Source organism: Malaclemys terrapin, chromosome 10 (genome assembly GCF_027887155.1).
Source record: "Malaclemys terrapin pileata isolate rMalTer1 chromosome 10, rMalTer1.hap1, whole genome shotgun sequence".
NCBI classification, from domain to species: Eukaryota; Metazoa; Chordata; order Testudines; family Emydidae; genus Malaclemys; species Malaclemys terrapin.
In genome coordinates this window covers 2455533-2477096 of record NC_071514.1, presented here as the reverse complement: position 1 = coordinate 2477096, position 21564 = coordinate 2455533, and the positions used below count along the sequence as shown (strand labels likewise).

Below are 21564 nucleotides of genomic sequence, written 5' to 3'. Positions count from 1 at the left end.
AGCTTATCCATAATTCTGTCATATTCATATTTGCCTATCATCTTAATATATGGAGATATACCTCTCTTATAGAACTGGAAGGGACCCTGAAAGATCAAGTCCAGCCCCCTGCCTTCACTAGCAGGGCCAAGTACTGATTTTGCCCCAGCTCCCTAAGTGGCCCCCTCAAGGACTGAACTCACAACAATCTTCAAGTGCAGATTTCTAATATTAATACCATGACTTAGTCCAGATAATTCTTGTTCTGTCACCTAAATCTAGTTTGTCATAAGTGTTTGGGTCATGTTCTTTATAATGTTATGACTAACAAATATGCTCCCATACACTAAACCATGTTGTGATTTTGTTCCATACCGTAAGAGTGAATCTTCAGAAATTCAGTATAGTGTCCGGTCAGGTCAGTCTATTCATATTTTAAACACCAGTAAGACAATGTACACATACAGAACCTTTTTTCACAAAGGAGCCTCCATTTACACTGTTTTAGGGCCCAACATTCACTAAAGTCCAGCTGGCAGTGAATCAGGCCACTAGTGAAACTGCAGGTGCATTGGGTTTCCCAACCAGCTTCTGAACTCTTACCCTGTATGTGACTAGGCACTAGCTGGGTAACAGAGGACAAGCGGAGGCACCACAGAAGTAGGAAGAGTTAGGGAAGAAGAAACATTATAAGAGTTACTTATTTCCCTTACATGGGGCGCATAAAATGTATCAGTGTTTTGCACATGTCGATGAGGAGGGTAAAGGCAATGGATCACTTCACTTCCCACTGAAATGCAGCCACAAACAGGGTGGAATAGCTGTCATTCCATATCAGTGATAGTTTGTGTGGGGAGAAGAGAAGAGAAAAGAGAAACCTACCCAAGACTACAAGTTAAATAGAAGCAGATAGGTTGAATGTCACACAATTGGAATTCTGACCAGAACACAAAGGTAAAAAAAGTTACTCTTAAACACACCAACTAGAAGTAGAGGCCTAGGGGGTCTTTATAATCCATAAGAATTGGAGCAATTGTGATAATTCAGGAATATAAATTAAAGTACTTTAAGAACCACTGCAATTTGTCAGAACAAATAACCCTCCTAGGTCTAGAGCTGTTCTTTTTTTTGCACTATTGATAAGTACAGTACAATGCAGGTGCCTTGTGCTCTCCCATCTCAGATCCCTAAATTTCAAAGCTATTTTAACTATATTAGGTCAAAGTGACTTTCATTTTGCAAAGTCTAACAGACAGTGGCAGTGCATCAGGGAACTACTAAAGAAAAAGCACGATGCCAAGATCACCTCTTGAAATAGGTTAAAAAATAATTCACTAGTAATGGGTAGATTTAAAAAAAATAACTGTTATTTCAGTTTTCTGTGACAGCCAATCTTCTGATATAGTCATATATCTTGTATAAGGCTACACTAAATATTGTTATATATAGTAACTGGCAGTAGTTTAACAGCATTACAATTCAGTACAGGAAGTGAACCTCACTGTAACCAAAAGACTGAAAGGTAAATGCCATTTTAGTGACTGTCCAGAAAGTAACAGGGTTCTGGAGCCTTTTAGTGATGTCTGATTTTCAACTGAAGTCAATATTTTAAGATGCAGAATTTTAATGGGAATGTTCTAATCTAGCAGTGGGCAGAAGAGTTTGAATGGCTCGTCCTCCAGAACTCAATCACATCTTGATAACAGAAAAAACAAAGCAAGATTTCGTTTTCAGACACTCAACATTAAATAGTTTCACTTCACAATAGAATGCTATGCTCCCATTCTGCCAGTGGAACAAATTATGCCACTTGGCAACAAGATCACTTGCCAGTGAGTCAGCTCAGAAATGCCAACTTTCAAACAGCTTGAAGTGTGCGTGCTGAGAATTGCTTCCGACCATGTGAGCTTTCAGAACAAAGAACTGATACATGACCATAGCTCTCTGTTAAAAGGAAGTCAGAGTTTAAACTCAGCCTTTTTAAATTCAGCATACAAGTTCTTGCTGTAGCATTAAGCAATAATATGAAAGTTAAAGCTGGAAATTAACTTCACATCTTAGGGACCTGAGTTCCATTATTCATGCAGTTTTACCTCATTTTGCCAAAGGACACCTGAAACATACACACGTGTTTCAAAGGATAGGTGGAGCCTGAAGTCTGAATGTTCTATCAAAGGGAGAAAAATGTAAACAAATTCCAATTCCCAGGTTAATAAAGCTGTCAACACAGTTGTCTTGGTAGCACTTCTGGCCAGAGCCCTAGGAAATCATGTTATTTAAAAAGAACCACAAGACTTCCCTTTCCTGACTTCTCGGACAGGTTTGCCGCTGGCTCATGTGTTCCGATTCCCTAAAAGTACAGCATGTCTTTCTTCACATATTCCAAAGCACTGGCTGCCTTCTGACTGCCTGCTAGCTGTTCTAAGTGAAAACTTCTGTAGCTAGGTCAGCCATGTCAGAAGGGCAGAACCCCTGAGGAGTCCAGTGCCAGCAGCCAGAAGCCTGAAATTTTGCAGAGAAAAAAGTACAGGGAAGTTTATCTCTAGAAAACGTCAAGCCTGTTTTTTGATAGCGAACTGTCCTTGTCTGGCATTCTTCCCATCAGTAAGAACCAGCATCATAAAACACATTTGTACTATTAATACAACTTGCACATTACAAATCATTGTATTTGATTAAAAATTACTTCATGTCCTCATACTTTTCCAATATACAAACTATAGCAGGTCACAGAATAAGTATTTTAGAAACTCCTAAACCCACAGTTACATGAGACTCAATCCTTACATTCACAACACCCATCTATGAGCAAAGGCCAGAACTTAGCCCTACTGGTGTCAGTAAGCGTTTTGTCATTGATCTCAGTGACACCAGGACTTCACCCTTTGGTAAACAGGTAGCAGACCAAGACTAGTCTTCTAAAACCACCAGTTTCGAACACAAAAATAAATAAATGGAAGTCTTAAAGTTAAATGTCTGCAGATCCTTTTTAAATGGATGCACTGAATTCTCACTGAAGCGTGCATATCACATAGGTTTGTATACTTTCAATTGGCACAGTGCACACGTTTAGAAATAGGTAAGAGCTACTAGTCCAAACAGACTTTTAAAAAGAATTTTAAGTAGGAGCTGCACTTTATGGAGATGATGTCAAAGTATGAGTCACTTCCTCAGTTGTTACCTGTGTTATCACCAGCACCTTACATTATTGCGACTTAAGACTTTAAGAGCCTATAAAAGAAATCTACAAAAGCAAGGAAATTTGGATTTCAGGATGAAAATCCTGGTGTGACAATCCATCCTTAACTCACCGTGTCGATATTGTAGGGGTCTCCAAACAGCAAACAGTATGCGCTCCATCTCGTCTGAAAAATCTAGGCACAATGGGGGTTGAGTTAAGGACAGAGTGTCAGACCTGATATTTAGCCTTTAAGAGAATCTATTTAAGCTTCAAAAATTTACCTTTTAGAGGATGTTAAAAACACATTCCACATCCCTGGAGCATGATACACATATTTACACTGTTATTTCCTTGTTTGGGTCACTGAGGAGTCAAATTTGTTGTTTGGTTTTTTTAATTAAAATTTGTCTTTTTACATTACAGGCATCCTCCAAGGATGCTACAGAAGGTAAATTCTGAGGCCTAAACAGATTGACAGTGTTACCCCTTTAAAAATGTGGTTAGATCAATTACTCTCCCTCCCCACTAACCACACTATGCATCTGCAATGCCCCTTTATTATTTAAAATGCCAGTTATGGTTTCTTTAAAAGAAAAAAAACCCTTGTTTTAGTAGTGCAATTTGAGAGGATATAGTTGCAATTCTCAGATCCCATTTTCACTTTCTGGCTTAAGTGGTCTGAGACCCACTGTTCTGCAAATATCTGCCCTACAGTCCCAGGCACAGTGTTGGGATACTATCATAGGTAAAAACGAACAGGAGTACTTGTGGCACTTGGAGACTAACAAATTTATTGGGGCATAAACTTTTGTGGGCTAAAACCCACTTCATTGGATGCATATTAATATTAAAATATATATATTACACACACACACACACACACACACACACACACACACAGAACATGAAAAAATGGGTGTTGCCATACCAATTCTAATGAGACTAATCAATTAAGGTGGGCTATTAACAGGAGGAAAAAAAACACTTTTGTAGTGATAATCAGGATGGCCCATTTCAAACGGTTGACAAGAAGGTGTGAGTAACAGTAGGGGAAAAATTAGCATGGGGAAAGTTTTTACTTTATGTAATTACCATACTCACCAGCAACCACACACCACACAACAAAAACACTAACCTAGTCTTGTTAGAGTTGGTATGGCAACACCCATTTTTTCATTACATACATCTCTCTTCCTACTGTATTTTCCACTGCATGCATCCAATGAAGTGGGTTTTAGCCCAAGAAAGCTTATGCCCAAATATATTTGTTAGTCTCCAAGGTGCCACAAGGACTCCTTGTTCTTTTTGCTGATACAGACTAACATGGCTACCACTCTGAAACCTGTCATAGGTAAATTACTTCTCTTCCTCTGTCGCCATCAGAAGGGGACAGGGAGAGTTTCTGCTGTTGAAGGAAGCAGTGGTACATCCAAGCTGCTAATTGAAGAGGAAGCGCCAATGGTGCTGACATAAATGAAAAGCGTTGGAAGAACAAGTTCAGTGCAAGAGGCACATGGACCTTATGCTGGAAGGTACCTTTAATATCATGAGATTAGGGCTCTACCAAGTTCATGGTCATGAAAAACACGTCACGTACTGTGAAATCTGGTCTCCCCCCGTGAAATCTGGTCTTGTGTATTTTTATCCTATGCGATACAGATTTCACGGGGAGACCAGCGTTTCTCAAATTGGGGATGCTGACCCAATAGGGAGTTGCAGGGAGGTTGCAAGGTTATTTTAAGGATGGTTTGCAGTATTGCGACCCTTACTTCTTGGCGGCCAGAGAGCAGCAGCTGTTGGCCAGGTGCCCTGCCCTGAAGGCAGCGCCCAGCCAGCAGCAGCACAGAAGTGAGGGTGGCAATGCCACCCTTATTTCTGCCTTCAGAGCTGGGCTCCTGACTAGCAGCTACCGCTCTCCAGCTGCTCAGCTCTGAAGGCAGGGCTGTCACCAACAGCAGTGCAGAAGGGTAGCAGTACCGCAACCCGCCCTACAATAACTTTGTGACCAGCCCACAACTCCTTTTTGGGTCAGGATCCTTACAATTACAACTATGACACATTTCCAATTTTAACAGCTGAAATCATGAAATTTACAATTTTTAAAATCCTCTGTCCATGAAATTTACCAAAACGGACTGTGAATTTGGTAGGGCCCTACGTGAGATGAAGGATAGCATCAAAAGCCAGCTCACTATTCCAAGGACATCTTCCTTTTTCATGGATTCCTCTTAACAATCTGAAGATCCATCATTGATGAACTGTTTCCCACCCCAAAAATGAGACGCTCTTATCAAGAAGGTTTAGGAGGACAGTTAACCTACCTATGATATAGTGTCCCAGCTACCATGGGACACTATCAACCCCAGTTTCTGTTCTAGTGGCAACAGAGGAAGAGACTCATCCTCCTCTCAGACGCTGTTTCAACTGGGAAGCAAAGCCAGGGCTTGAAAATATGGTTTCAAAATTACACAATAAGACTGAGGCTCTTAAAAAAAAAAAAGCCCACACCAGAGTGGTGTTTCTGATGTGCCTTTAGAATTAAGAGTGAGGGGGTTAGGATAGCAACTTTGAATTTCATTGCTTTTCTGAGAGAGTTAAATCTTTAGGGGTCACTCCTGCTCACTTTACTCTCACAAGCCATCCCAGCAAATTCAGCTGGGACTGCTCACCTGAGTAAGGCTAGCAGGATCTGGTCCCTAACGTTACCATTAGGGGGTGTTCAATACCATGCAAGTTGGGGGGGTGGGGGGGGGTGGTGTCAGAACTCTAATCTCAAAAGCATGGATACATATATTCATGATTAGTAGTCATAACCCTGTTATGGTCACAGAGCAACACAAGCGCAATTGTATTCTTACCAACTTTACTGTCCATAGTATCAAGTGCACTAGGCCCTTCAACAGAAACACTAGCTCCTGTCAGTTTAAATCTATTATGCTAACTTTTAATGGTGTTATACTAAATGTATAAATAACGCTTGTGACGTCAAAACAAAAGATCCAAAACAGATACATATTTCATAATGTTAAAAAATATCCATAATCATCATCAAAAGAATGATACAGGACCTAAAAGAGAGATCTGAAACTGCCATCAAATGCCTTTATTTTTAGAAAATGGTGTCAAAACTTAGCCAGCTCTCTCTTGACAAAGACTAAAAAGCAAATCAAGCTAGGAGCTCAAAGTATCATATTAGCAATGAATACCTTCAAAAATTAATCAAATCCACTACCTTCTGAAATAAAATATTAAATGGTACATTGTGGATAGGAGTCTGGAGCGAATGTTGCCGATTCACTCGAACATTAAGTGACTGGACGCAACTGTGTCTAGATAAGGCCACAATCCTAGTCACTAAAACCCTATGGATGGAACTGAAGATCTGTTGATTACTAGTGAAAATACATTTGTTTTCTAACGAACACTTGAGCTTGGGTCTGGGTGTCTTAAGCTTACAATTTTAACATGCAAAGCCATTTTTTTTTAAGACCCACACACGTACTTAGCATTATTTTTGTCCAAAAAAATAGAATAGTTAAAAAAAAGAACAAAATGTAACCTGTAGTAAAGAAGCTAGTGTTTCGTGAATGGCAGAATATCACAGAACTTCATTTGCATCCTAAACCGTGCTTTAATAAATACACGCCATGAAGGAAATATGCAATTTATTCTTTTGGGCTACATCCCTGTCTTCAAAGATTCTTTATCACGGTTTGTGTGACCAGGGTTGATGCTGCCATTTCATGGGGAATTAGCAGTTTCACTAAGATCTACCTCGTGAGATACGATGTGCCCTAGTAACTTCTGTTCAGTAATTTAAGTGGAATGGTATGTAAAGACTGGAGCAGAATTTAAAAACAAGGCATCCAGTCATTTACTTTCAGCAACACGTGGATCCTGCATTAGTGAACAGTGCACTGAGAGAACATTTTGCTGGATAGACAAGTATTTTTTGTATCAACAGAAACACTCCAGGTTTATAAACTGACGTTTCTTTGAATTTTAAATGAAGATTTTGCACTTTAAATTTAACCTCTGGAACTGCACAAAAAGAGTGCTGCTTAAAATTTAAGTGTAATGACTGACAAGCAAAGAAATTTTAAAAAAAGCTTCTTACACTTCAACATTTTTCTGTTGCAGACCAGATGTCTTCTTGCCTGGAGCAGCACCTCTCATCTTGCCCTCTGCATATTGTTCCCTTTAAAAACAAATTCAGCAACAAGATTTTACTGTAAGAGAAGCTATTCTCTTTTCTAAAAGGTAACAGTCCGTACAAAAATTTAGAGAATTTGTAGTGAATGGGTTTAAAGAAAACAGACAGAGGAAGACCCTTCATGACAGAGGGGGGGGGGGGGGGGGGGGCGAAAAAAATCCAACTACTTACAAGATTGAACTTCATTATAGTGCTGACCAATCATTTTTACCTACACATGGACACTCAACTCTCTCCTCCCCCCCCCGCCCAATATTCATAATTGTGAGAAAGAAATACACAGGAGCTGCTTCAGAAAGGTGCCTACTAGAAATATTTGTATTCCAAGATGTCACTTTTTTCCAGACCAATACAAAAAAGCATTCATATGGATGAATACATTTAGACCCCATCTTATAAAAAAATTAGTCTTCGATAAGAGGACATTACCATTTTACAAGATATTTTAGGTGACTATCACACAACATATGCCATCAACTCAATTACATATATACACGTATATCGGTTTTATTTTCAAAATGTAGTTCTGAGAAACCACAAGCAATCACCTTCATTTAAACCCATTTTACCCTTTTCCTTGCAACTTAAAATTCACATAGCTTTTAATCAAAATCTGAAGTACAAGGAAGTCAACAAGTAGCGATCCATTTGGCCGAAAGACTATGAAGATAAGGACAGGTCCATGTTAGAAGTCTGAAGACACGCACAAAATAAAACAAACAGGGAAAGAGGACAATATGACTAGGACATTCCTTGAAATCTAAAAAACCCACCTACTCCCCTGGAGATTTATTTCTTGGGCTGAAGCTCTGTAAAAAGGAAATCATGATAAGTCAAATCAGTCTATCACAAAATACTTACTGATTGGCCTTTTGAAGTTCTTTCTGTTTCTGCAGATTCGTGTCCACGTATTTGAGCACTCTGCTTTCTGGAACCCATTCATCCCAGCTGAAAAATTAAATCACCATTCAAAAACACTACATAATTAGATTCTGTTCCCAATAATCAAAGACTTCACAGCATTTGAGACTGAATTTTTGCTTCTGTGGTAAGTCATGAACTGGCACAATTGAAAGTGTAAGTTACCAGATAAAATGCATTCCCACTGATTGAAGCTCTAACCATTTCTCTAAGACAAAGTGAAATGTTCAGTCTTTCCTGCAGAGATTGCCAATTGTGAAACAAACTCCAAATCTTAAAATTTCTTTAAAATTTCTTTTAAAAAGTCCAATTTTTTTAAAAAAAAAGGCTACACTTACTATAACATGGGAAATCTGCAGCCATAATTAATTTATGCAGCAAGATAAATTTACTGTATCTTTTCCAACATATTTTATAGGTGAACAAATTCAGCAATAAGATCTTACTGTAAAAGGAAGAGCTCTGATTTCTCTCTGTAAAGGAAACCAAGATGGCATGAACATTTGAAAAATCTGAAGTAAATGATTTAATATAAACGTATGTTGGAGAAATTGCCATTGTAAGCAAGCCAATTCCACTTTGACAAAGAGCAGATAATCTTTCAGCAATTTGACGAATATTTTAAATTAGAGGCACATTAAAAATGGCCATGTGAAATTATGTACACATTTTCCAAAATATATCAAGTTGTATGTTTATTTATATAAATTTGTATGTAAAATACAGAGCTTTGTAAATTAGAGTTTCTCCACCTTGCATTTCATGGTGAAGTAATGATCTCATTGCAAAAGTTGTCAAGCTTAGAATGCCAACATGGTAAAAACAAGTTCACCATAAGTCTTCAAGATTCTTAAAGGTAAGTTTAGTGTGCAAGTATTACAGAAAACAAAAATAAAATACATCCAACTGTACATATATTAGAGGCTATATATTTAGGATGAGGCCTTGGTGAAGTATGTAAGCCACTTGATCTTTGCTCCCAAAGCTTATGTTGTTGCCAGAAACCCTCAATAGAAGAAAACTGTACAACTGTGTGAGAATGTATTATACTATATATGACGTGAAAACAACTTACTACTAAGGCTTGTAAAAAACACTGGAAGCCAAGCAGTTTAAAACTCATGAACCATAGCTTAATTATAAAGTCATAAATTAAAAAGCCATACAGTCCCAGTTGTCTAGATGTTGCAGCAATGCCACTTTTAATGTAGATAATTGGAAGCTTGGAAAAGCAAGAAAATAATCAAAGGCAAACAGTTAGTGCAAGTGGAGAAAGACAAGAAAAAGTCATTTGACACAGCCAATGACACCCACCACTACCTATTAAATAGAAAAGAATGGATTTTAACTGATCCTTAAGAGTCAGCATGAATTTAGCAGCAGGCACAACCGTTCAAGTTTCAACTTGTTACACAGGCGTTTACATGAAGACACTCCTTTGGCTGTTCACTGCTTTGGGGGAAGCTTTTTGAAGATACTAGATACCAAAACATGAAGTTTAACTTGGACCTCACTACATGCCAACAAAAGCAAACAATTACGCCTTGTGTCCCCCACCGTGCCTTTTTCAGGGTATATGGCAGCAATGTTCACATGAACCAAAAATGACTCTTTGAAAACTGCTGTCTCTAAAGGAGACTTAGAATTTGCAGCTTTTCGTATTCCGTCAGCTGCTAAGGAAAAACAAGTATTTATGACTCCTACACTCAGTGTTAGACTGTAAAATACAGTTGAACTGAGCAACAAAACTGAGGGCAGTCTAGTATCCCCCTTTTGAAAATAAAAACACATCGCAACCCCCAAGCACCATGTGGATGCTGCATCAGGATAGTTTACAGAAAGTTGGTGACCAAGAATAGGAACAGGTGTAATCAAAACTTATCAATGATGCTGTTCTCAATCCTTGTTGCTCACCCAAAAAAAATTCACAAGAAATATACTTGCAATTCCAAAAGCAAAATGCTCACACAGACTTTCTAATCTCTGGAGACATGAAAGAGAAGTTTTAATTCTTGAGAGAAGAGAAAATTCTAAAATCTCATTTTTACAAAAGGAAAACCTTGTACAGCTTTAGTACAACCTTCCTTTACCCCCGACGTCAAGCATGTTGCTACCCAACAGACAGATAGAATAGGTGAGGCTTTCAGTCTCTCCTGTACCAACTTAGGGCACACACCATCTCATCTGTTCTGAGAGCAGCCTCCCTCCCCTCCCCGCCGCCACTAATCCTACTCCCTTTTCCACCGCTTGTTGTATTTGGTTATGTAAATAGAACAGATGGAGTCTTTGACTGGAGAAAATATTGCTCCACTGTTCAACAAGCCGGGGTTGTCCCATATCCCAATATACAACAAAAAGTTGTATCCTATATCTTCAAACCTAGAAAACACGGAAACAGTTCTTAAAATGGGTAGGCAGTGCACTGGACTGCTGCAATAAGGCAATCTACTGGCACTTTGAGCAAGTTTGACTATCCAACTGATGCACCAAAGGAAATGTGTCTTTAAAACTAAACAATTATTTGAGCAACATTAGCTTTGTGTTATGCCAGGCTTTAAATGGCTAGGCTTCACTGCAATAAATTGACTTTAACTCAAGTTAATTTCTGAGCTAATGAAACATCTTCAATTGACTTATGCTTGGGAGCGTCAGTCCATTAAGCCAACACCAACTTGGGCAATCAATAAAGGAAAATTAAGTCTTGTTTTCAGAGACTTACTACTTACTTTTTATTCCAACCACTGTAATGTATAAAGTATTTCACTTGTTTGTCCTTTATGGCAACCTTTACACACTGAAATAAAGAAGAAAGTTGGGTTAGCAATACGATTTCAAAAAAAAATCTCTGGAAGTCTGGCTAAAAGCTTTCAGTCTAAATACAAAGATTTCTGTGCAAGCCACTGAAGTATTTGGCAGCAACGTCACTACAGAATAGAAATTGTCCAGCAAAAGATACATTATTAGTGGCTTTGTATTTCAGTTAAATATTTTTCGTGTATCAGAAGGGCTACATAAGCAGAACTAACTGACGCTCAACTACCCGTAGGTTTTTTGAAGGGCTTAATAACTTCCTTTAGGAGGAGAGCAAGAGACAACATGCTGCTGACCAGAAGACACAAGGAGCAGGTCACTTTAATCTCTTCAGTACTCTCTGGAAAGCTAACCAGAAGCCAGGTTTACATAGTGAATGACTCAAGGCTTGTCTTCACTACCACACTGCTGCAATAGATGCAGCGGGTGTCTATTAAGCAGGTCTAGTGAAGACCCGCTAAAGCTACAGCAGAGTGCTCTCAGGTCGACTCCGATACTCCAGGTCCCCAAGAAGAGTACGGGAAGTCGACTAGAGAGCGTCTCCTGTTGACACAGAGCAGTGAAAACACCGTGGTAAGTTGACCTAAGCGACATCGATTCCAGTTATATTATTCACGTATCTGGAGTAATGTAACGTAGGTCGACTTACCCCAGTAATGAAGACAAGTCCTCAGTATCATTGTTCGCATGCATACCCTTATCTCAGTTAATTACAGGACAGGAAGTTAAGGAAATAATATTTTGGATTTCTGCAGCCACATAGCAAGCTCTACATTCAGCAGTAATTGTTTGCAGTAGGTGCTTTTCAGGCTGAAGAATTTCTGAAGTGAGAATAAGCTAAACTTTGTTATCCTTATACTAAACTAAGGAAACCTAAGAGAAACATTCAAAGTCCTGAATATCTGATCAAGGTGAAGATAAACTGTTATTGTTACACGCTTTAGCTAAATTAGAGTACAGTGTTTCCCTGCCATGAAGGTACTAATGCACTAATCAAGTGCTCTCAATCTACTTTTTGATAAGCTAAACAGATTGAGCTCTTTAAGGGTACGTCTTCACTACCCGCCGGATTGGTGGGTAGCAATCGATCCCTGAATGCGCTCTCTGTCGACTCCGGAACTCCACCAGGGTGAGAGGCGGAAGCGAAGTCGACGGGGGAGCCGCGGCCATCAATCCCGCGTCGTGAGGACGGGAGGGTAAGTCGATCTAAGATGCGTAGCTGAAGTTGACGTTATTCTCGTAGCTGAAGTTGCGTATCTTAGATCGATTCCCCCCCCGCCCCCGCCCAGTGTAGAACAGCCCTTTGTCTCTCACTGCAAGGGATATTCTCAAATCACTTTGGTGGTTCTTTTCTATTCCCTCTCTCCAATTTTTCAACATCCTTTAATAATGTTGACATTAGACCTATTCTAATATTGGTCTCAACAATAGAGTATACAGAGGTAAAGATCACCTCCCTACTCAACACTCTAAATACCTCATTATCCCTGTGTCATAGTATCACACTAGATTAGTGTGTTGAATTGCTTGGCCACTATGATCCCTAAATTGTTTTCAAAGACACTGCTTTCCAGGATACAGTTCCCCCATTTGCTTGGTATGGCCTGCAATCCTTGCTCCTAGCCAAATGCAGGGTCATGTTTATGTTAAAAACATTTGGTTTGAACGGGTCCAGGTTATACCCAAACACTCGGTATGACTGCCCTGTCTTCATCATTTACCGCTCCACCAATCTTTAGCTACATCCACACAGAGTGAGTCTCCTGGTCACCCACACATACTAGGTCCATCAGCGCTAGGGTGAGAGAGAGTATTACTAGCAGTGTAGCTGCAGTGCCATGGGCAGCGGTGACCCAGCGTAGCTGTGCTGAGTACCTACCCCGGAGTTTCAGGCAGGTTTGTACTTGGCACAGCTAAGTCATGCCTCTGCTGCTGCCCAGGTGACTGTGGCTATACTGACAAGTTTCAGAGTAACAGCCGTGTTAGTCTGTATCCGCAAAAAGAAGAACAGGAGTACTTGTGGCACCTTAGAGACTAACAAATTTATTAGAGCATAAGCTTATGCATCCGAAGAAGTGGGCTGTAGTCCACGAAAGCTTATGCTCTAATAAATTTGTTAGTCTCTAAGGTGCCACAAGTACTCCTGTTCTTCTTTTTGTGGCTATACTGCCATTTATACTCCTGCTAGCTCAAGGAGGGCTAGCGAGCAGATGTGTGCACAACCAGGAGAATCACACCCCTACCTCACAGTAGATGGTCTCATCCACAGATTATATCAGCAGTGATTTTATATTTACTTCCAGATCATTGACGAAAAAAATATTAAACAGCGTTGGACCTAGTATCAGTCCCTGCAGAATCCCTTTAAAACACCTCCATTTGATGATTCCCCATTGACAACTACTTTGAGAGAGGTAATTTAACCAGTCGTTAGAGCACATGTAAAATGCATTATTGGTATTTTATAGTTCTTAATTTTTTTTTAAATCAAAGTGTTGTGTGGTACTAAGCCAAATGCCTTACAAAGGCAACATATATTACATCTGCACAGTTATCTTTATCAACCAAACCTGTGATCTTCTCAAAGAATGAAATCAGGTTTGTTTAACAAGACTCAAGTATCAGAGGGGTACCCATGTTAGTCTGGATCTGTAAAAAGCAACAGAGAGTTTTGCGGCACCTTTAAGAAGGGGTACATGCGTCTGACGAAGTGGGTATTCACCCACAAAAGCTTATGCTCCAATACATCTGCTAGTCTTAGAGGTGCCACAAGACAGTTGCCTTTAACAAGACTGTTTTCTATGAAACCTCATTGACAGGCATTATATTCCTAGCCTTCAATGCTGTATTAATTGAACCCCATTTTGCCCAGGATTGATGTCAGGCTAACCAGCCCTTAGTTACCCAGGTCTGCCAGCTTGCTCTTTTTTAATATTGGCACAACATTAACACTCTTCTAGAATTTCCCTAGTATTCCAAGATTTATTAAAAATTATAATCAATGGGCCAGAGTTCTCCTCAGTCAATTCTTTTAGGACTCTTGAGTGCAAGTTATCCAGGCCTACATAAGAACATAAGAAAGGCCGTACCGGGTCAGACCAAAGGTCCATCTAGCCCAGTATCCTGTCTACTGACAGTGGCCAATGCCAGGTGCCCCAGAGGGAGTGAACCTAACAGGCAATGATCAAGTGATCTCTCTCCTGCCATCCATCTCCACCCTCTGACAGACAGAGGCTAGGGACACCATTCCTTACCCAGCCTGGCTAATAGCCATTAATGGACTTCACCACCATGAATTTATCCAGTTCTCTTTTAAACTCTGTTATAGTCTTAGCCTTCACAACCTCCTCAGGTAAGGAGTTCCACAAGTTGACTGTGCGCTGCGTGAAGAAGAACTTCCTTTTATTTGTTTTAAACCTGCTGCCTATTAATTTCATTTGGTGACCCCTAGTTCTTGTATTATGGGAATAAGTAAATAACTTTTCCTTATCCACTTTCTCCACGTCACTCATGATTTTATAGACCTCTATCATATCCCCGCTTAGTCTCCTCTTTTCCAAGCTGAAGAGTCCTAGCCTCTTTAATCTCCCCTCATATGGGACCCGTTCCAAACCCTTAATCATTTTAGTTGCCCTTTTCTGAACCTTTTCTAGTGCCAGTATATCTTTTTTGAGATGAGACCATATCTGTACGCAGTATTCGAGATGAGGGCGTACCATCTATTTATATAAGGGCAATAATATATTCTCAGTCTTATTCTCTATTCCCTTTTTAATGATTCCTAACATCCTGTTTGCTTTTTTGACCGCCTCTGCACACTGTGTGGACATTTTCAGAGAACTATCCACGATGACTCCAAGATCTTTTTCCTGACTTGTGGTAGCTAAAATTAGCCCCCATCATATTGTATGTATAGTTAGGGTTATTTTTTCCAATGTGCATTACTTTACATTTATCCACATTAAATTTCATTTGCCATTTTGTTGCCCAATCACTTAGTTTTGTGAGATCTTTTTGAAGTTCTTCACAGTCTGCTTTGGACTTAACTATCTTTAACAGTTTAGTAACATCTGCAAACTTTGCCACCTCACTGTTTACCCCTTTCTCCAGATCATTTATGCTTTAAAAACAATCATTCATCCCCAAGAGAAGTTTACAAACCATTTAAGTGAAGAACACAGATTAGAATGAAAAAGGCAAGCAAGATGATTCAAGTCAATCAGAAGGGCAAATTTTGTGGACTGCAGTATTCTCCTTACCAACTACTCCTTTTATGGAAACAGGCTGCATTGGTCTCAATTATGGAGAAAAATCATTTCTTCTACACTCCCAGCTGTCTTATATAGGGAGATGGAAGAGCATAGAAGGATAAAATAGTAGACTAAAGAAACCGGGGGGGCGGGGGAAGAGAGGAAATCAAGGATACTACATACCATAGGCTACAGACTAAATTCTCACTTAAGATGCATCTTCTTTGTGCCACTCAGGGAGCACAAAGGGGTCAGATACTGGCTGTAAGTGGGCAGCAGGAATTACTCTGGCAGACAATTCTTGCACCGTCCACCTCACCCCTGCATAGGGGACATATTGTGCAGCATGGGAGAGAAGAGCTACGCTGATCATACGCTGTGCGTGTGTGATGCACAAGAGATCACACAACAGTGGCATAAGATGGAACAGCCTACAAGCTGCTCCAACTGACAGAGGAGTCTGGACTGGTGGCAGCAGAGACTGGCCCTCATAATTAAAGAGCCATAATGATTTTCCCTGCCATCACCTCCCCTCTGCTGTGCCAGGAAGAACACAGCCACAGGAGGCAATCTGGACCCAAGTGCACACATTCAAAATGAGCCCATCTTCAAGTGCCAGGAGAAGGGACGAAACAGACTAAATAAAATGCAACAGATTATTAGAATAAACTTACTGCTTTAAATTTTGCATCCATTGCATGTTAGTCTTTGTCAGCCCAATATTTAAAGAAATAAAGATTTAGTGTCTTAGCTGTATGAGATACACTCTAAACAGCAAACTAAAGTCTCACTGATAGAGAGGTACTCTTGAAAATGTTTACTAGATTACAACGATCACTTCTAGATGGCATAAAGAAAATTTGGGACATTTTTAAACAGTCTCCCTTTACCTACTCTATTCCAATCAAGTCCTCCCTATAGTAATTTTTTCCAATTAGCCTTTACTGATACTAAAAACTATTAAATTAAAGCATCAGTTTCCTGGTAGGTCTAAGCATAAGCTAAATATCTCAAGAAAACTTCTACAAAATCCCCCAACCAATATGCCTACAGCTCCTTCTTGGTTCAAGAGGAAAACAGAGTTCTAGCCAGTATCAAACAGATCAGGGACAGAACTTTTAAATAGTCAGATGACATTGCACAATGGCATCAGGTGAAGACACAAACCAAATGGTTTAAAAAAATTAATAAATGTAGCAAACTCAGACTTGCATATGAAACACATACATGTTCTTTTAGTTAACAAAGCCCAATGCTTAGTTCCTGAGATTAACACACTCATATTCCAATTTTTACGAGGACACTGTCAATCAAGTTTGTTTTAAATTTACTCTAGCATCTATAGCCACCTCTCAGACTGTTGAGAAATAAAATTGGTCTCAGTTCCAATTTTGTCTTGTCTGATGAACATGGATTTTATTTAGCCTCTGCATTCCTAATGAAGCTCAAATTAGCATAATAGTCATGCATCAGCATTAGGACACAATCTCGTGACATGCTAATGCCTCCCACAGAGTGATAGGCACCTCAACTCTCATTAAGGTCAACAGAAAGCGTCTGTAAAGCCATGCCACACTAGCGCTAAGCTACCATGGCATTGCAAACAGTTGAACCTGCTGTAATAACTGGGCTTAGAAATTCACCCTCACTGTGAGCTCAACTGTGGGAACGTGGATAAATGTTTACAAAGTGTTCCACTCACGTAGAACGATAAATGTTGATGGGAAAAGGTGCAAAAGTGAGACAGACTGAATTAGTCCAATCAAAGCAGCCTCCTGATCTAACTCCAGGACTGTGTTAAGCTCATGACTGGTAAACCAGAAAAGCGTGGGACCTAAACTTGGTGTCTGAAATTAGGCCTGTTGGGGGACAAAACAACAAAGGGATGAGTTATTCCACCCATCACTATCTGTGTGGCCCTTAAAACCCCAGAGGTTTGGGGATAATTTGAGGACGAGTGCAACAACTGCTGACTGAAAGAAGGGAAGGAGCGAGCATTACCATAATAGCTGTTACTCCCACAGGCTCCTGGGACCCTGGAATCCACTGTGCCATTGTTGGGCATTTAGCATCCCGATGGCACCTGACCAGCCCAGGCCAAGAGAGGGATCCAGGTGACATTGCCACCTCCACAGGCTCCAGGTGAATCTCAACCACCATCTAATGTGTCAGACTTCATCTCTTCCTCCACCCTCCTCCCCCTCCATGTTCTTCTTTCCCCACTTTATCCCTTCTCTTTCCGATCCATCCTCTTTTAACTTCTGTTCAATAAGAGTCTGGTTAGCCAGCAAAGACTGCATTTTTTGCAACATTACTGTGAGCCTGTGACCGAAAAGACAGTAAATGCAGCCCTAACCAGCCCATGAGGGTAAAAATCCGCCAGGTCTCAAGAGTGGCTGATAATACCACATATTCTGACTGTTTTGCCAACAGTGAGGTTGCAAGTGACATCAGGCACCAGAGACTGAAACTGCATTTTCTATCTCTCTTCTCTTGTGTGTTCTAGGAAGCAGAATCAGACTTTAAACAACCACCATCTCAACTAACGTCTTCTCTTTCCCCCCCCAAAAGGACAGTTATCATCATCTTTAACTCCATCTAGGACTGTCAAACAAGAGCATTTTTCTTTCTAAAGGGAAAAGGAGCAAGGGATGTTCAAATGAAAGCCTTATTTAAGGCTTTATCATTCAAATGAATTACATTATTTTTCCTTCTTTTTCTATATCTTCAATAAAAGATTAAAAGGATTTTTAATGGTGTTTGCGTCATGGTACTAAGCAGGCTGAGGTCTCTGTAAACCAAATCCTGAACCTATCTGAACGGAATACATAAGACAGAACGACAATGACAAGCCTCCCTTTCTCTAGCCCCATCTTCAGCAGGATCAGCACTGTTCTCTAACAACCACATAACATTTTAAAAATAGGAGTAGTATGAACATAGGTCACACTATGATTTAATTCAACAGCAGTAATATAAACTGGGTTTTGACTGGTACGTATTGAGGAGAACTGGCTCCTCACCCACATCTACCCATAAAAAAAAAAAAGAGGGTAGAAAACATTTGGAATATGAGTAATCTCACTGCGTAAACCACACTGTAGTCCTGATCTGCCTTAGAATATCTTTTTAAACCTCTCCCACCACACCTCATTTTGTCCTAGTACAAGACAGAGCTTTTTTATTCATTCTCCCTTGGAGCAATTAGGTATCATTTTGACCTCACCTACACAGATTTACAAGCAACCTTACAGCCTAGAAAATTTCTCTTAGAAATTGATCTTACTAGAAACATGGTAAGTGCACAGTGGGGGCTTCAGTGACCTAAGACAATTCAGTGTTGTATCTAACAACTGATAGATTAAAGTATTAAGAGATGATATTCATGATGAACGGGAGGCCAAACTGGAAGCCAAACCAATTTTCAATTTGTTATTTTCTAATATATTAGTACATACACACGCTCCTTAGAATCCGAGAGCATATTTAGAAATAGCAGAATTCTAGGAGGAATCTACACAATGTATATTCCATTTCACATTTGGTGAAATCTTTTCATGTTTTTACACACATGCCTAGGTCCACTGACCGTGTCAGTCATACTGCTTCAAATTCCCACTTACTACCATTACACCTTTATCTTGCAAGTTTTTAATCTGAATATCAATATGCAACAAATGTATGTGCTTCACAGTTTGTAAAACTGCAGGTTTCTTACAAAAAGCAAAGTAATTTGATAGTATTTTCTTTTCATCGGTTCTCTTCTCAGTTTCGCTTGAATTCTTGACTCAATCCACTCTAGTACTTAGCCAATAGGCTACTTTAATCCATTCAATTAATGTGTTCATTATGTAAATGTTATTTTTTGCTGTCATCTGCAAAAATGAGAACCCAGACATACCTTTGCTTCATAAAGGAGAGGTCCATGAAAACACAGCACTCGTTCACCTGGAAAAGTTTGCAAATAGCCATCTGATTAGTCATATTGACAAACAATACTGCATACGAAGACATGCATTTTACAAAAGAACACAGGAAACCAAACGCCACTAAGAGTGCTGTGCTAGGAGACTGTCCAGTGGCAGCATATTACCTACACACTGTCAAGCTAGAAAGCAATCACTTCAAAAAGCACCTGCTTATAAAATAGAAGATGAGTGGAGGGTTGGCTCAAGGCTCTCTGCACCATTTAAGCCCCACATTGGGGATGTGCAAAGGGGTTGCCTGCTGAGCAGCGGGTACCTGCATATCCCCTGTGCTCTGCAAGAAGGACTTCTGCACAACCTCTGCACGGGCTGGCACTGAAGGCCACATTGTATGGGCTGGGCTGCCCCGACAGCTGTTGATGCAGATACAGAATGGATGCAAATGGCACAGAACCCGCTCTCTATTCCAGCCCACAGCCTGGGGCACCAGCTTTGAGGGAGTGGTCCAGCAGCCCTATACCCTGGTTCTGGGCTGGATTCTACCTGTCTAGCCTCTCTGCCTTCTAACTGGATAGAGTGCTAATACTCTGGCTTTACAGGAGTGGACTGAATTTCAACCTGAATGTACAAGCAGTAAATAGCACAGCAGAAACAGGTCAGTCTTGTTGCAATAGACTTAGATTCTTTTAGAGGGCTCAGTTTCGTTTTGTTTTGAGAAAGGGAACATGATGCTCTCTTATCTATCAAGCCAGCCAACCTACGTCTCATTTTAAAATTATGGTGCAACAGAAGCCTAATATTTAAATAAAAGTTTTCCTTTTCCTGGAGGAAACTCAGGACCTGACATTTCTATTGCAAAAACAAACTAAAGAAAACCAGATATAATGACATCAGGTTCTTCCCCTCCCAAAAGGAGCAAAAAAAAGTACAGCTGAATGAGGGCACTGCAGGGGGAAGAGGCTGTTTCACTTTTGAACAGATTGTTTGACAATCAGGATTTCAGCTGCTATAAGATCCACATTGTGCCATTGTTTATAAAGTGGAAGTCTAATTTATCTAACATAACCTCGCCGAGGGCAGATGTTTCCTCCTGTACAGTACTCCCTTATAATAAAGGTCACACCCTTTACACTGGTGACCGGTTCTGCATACCAAAATAATTAAGCTGTATCAATAACTTACTGGGTTACAGTCCACTACTGAGTACCCTACATTCCCTTCCTTTTTCAAGAAGGCCATTTCTAGCTTTGTTTGCCATTCCTTTATGCCTACAGAGTAAGCTGGTTTTAATAAACCTTTAACCGCACCAAATATTTAATGATCAATTTACTAAACCGCTTTTCCAATTAATACTTTATTACCAGATTCAATACAGCAGTAGGATAAGAGAGATTTGGAGAGTTCACTGTAAATACTAATCAGCGGGATTTCATGCCCACAGTGGGTCAGAAAAAATATACACTTACAAGAAAGCAAATTCAAGATAAAACAGTTTCTTTACAGAGTTATGTTAAGAAAAAAAAATCTGTATGAAAGTGGCTTGCCAAGACTGGTTTGACACCAGACACCAGCTTAAAAAATATTTTGCACAGAGGAAGTACCCACTTTGAAGTCTCTTGTATATTTTTATTAAAATGTGTTTTCCATTATAAATATTTAATCTTAAAACCAGTTACTCAGCATGTAGAATAGCTATTTAAAAATTATAACTACACTATTTCACCTCTATTTTGCACTGTTTAACACTGCTGGAAAACAAGCCTCGTTCACTTGTTCTTAAAAATGAACATTTTGCCTACGTTTAAGAGGAGTTAGGCTCTTTACATAAATACAGACCAAGAACATTCTGTAGCACTATTTCTGCAAGACACCCAGTACTGAGAAATCAGAAAGTTGGACAAACTTCCTCCCCCACAACCACAGGTCACACTCAAAGAAAACACATGAGAAAGAAATTTACCATAGCCTTCCCCAACACTAGCTTAGATCAAAAATTCCAAATCATCTCTCTACAGTATATAGACACAACAAGGCGCACTACAGTGAGACACCTCCTTTATTTATTCAGCTCTCCTAAAAACAAAAAACAAAAACAAACAAAAAAATCAGACATTTTTGAATGGAGCCTTTTTTTTTTTGGCCAAAATGGCTCTTAAGAGAGAACCAGGCATGCTTGGTCAACATTCTTGGATGCCAAACTATGCCAAGTGGTTTTGTTGCTTAGTAATGCTGCTCCTAGTTTCCAAGCTAGAGCTGGTCAGTCCATGCTGCTGTCCAGAGCCT

General features: G+C 39.8%; 1 protein-coding gene across 3 annotated transcripts in view; it reads right to left on the bottom strand.

Moving 5' to 3' along the window:
• Positions 1 to 21564, bottom strand: part of MORF4L1 (mortality factor 4 like 1) — a 43694-nt gene that overhangs the window by 17263 nt on the left and 4867 nt on the right. The window contains exons 2-7 of one of the 3 annotated variants that reach the window (XM_054041377.1): positions 19257 to 19303; positions 11021 to 11088; positions 8741 to 8767; positions 8235 to 8321; positions 7278 to 7358; positions 3291 to 3353 (exon numbers count right to left, since the gene is read on the bottom strand). In XM_054041377.1, the coding sequence (XP_053897352.1) occupies positions 3291 to 3353; positions 7278 to 7358; positions 8235 to 8321; positions 8741 to 8767; positions 11021 to 11088; positions 19257 to 19303 (373 nt within the window). Of the gene's footprint in view, positions 1 to 3290; positions 3354 to 7277; positions 7359 to 8234; positions 8322 to 8740; positions 8768 to 9369; positions 9482 to 11020; positions 11089 to 19256; positions 19304 to 21564 lie in introns of those variants that run through there. The other 2 variants (XM_054041378.1, XM_054041379.1) reach the window with 2 other exon arrangements.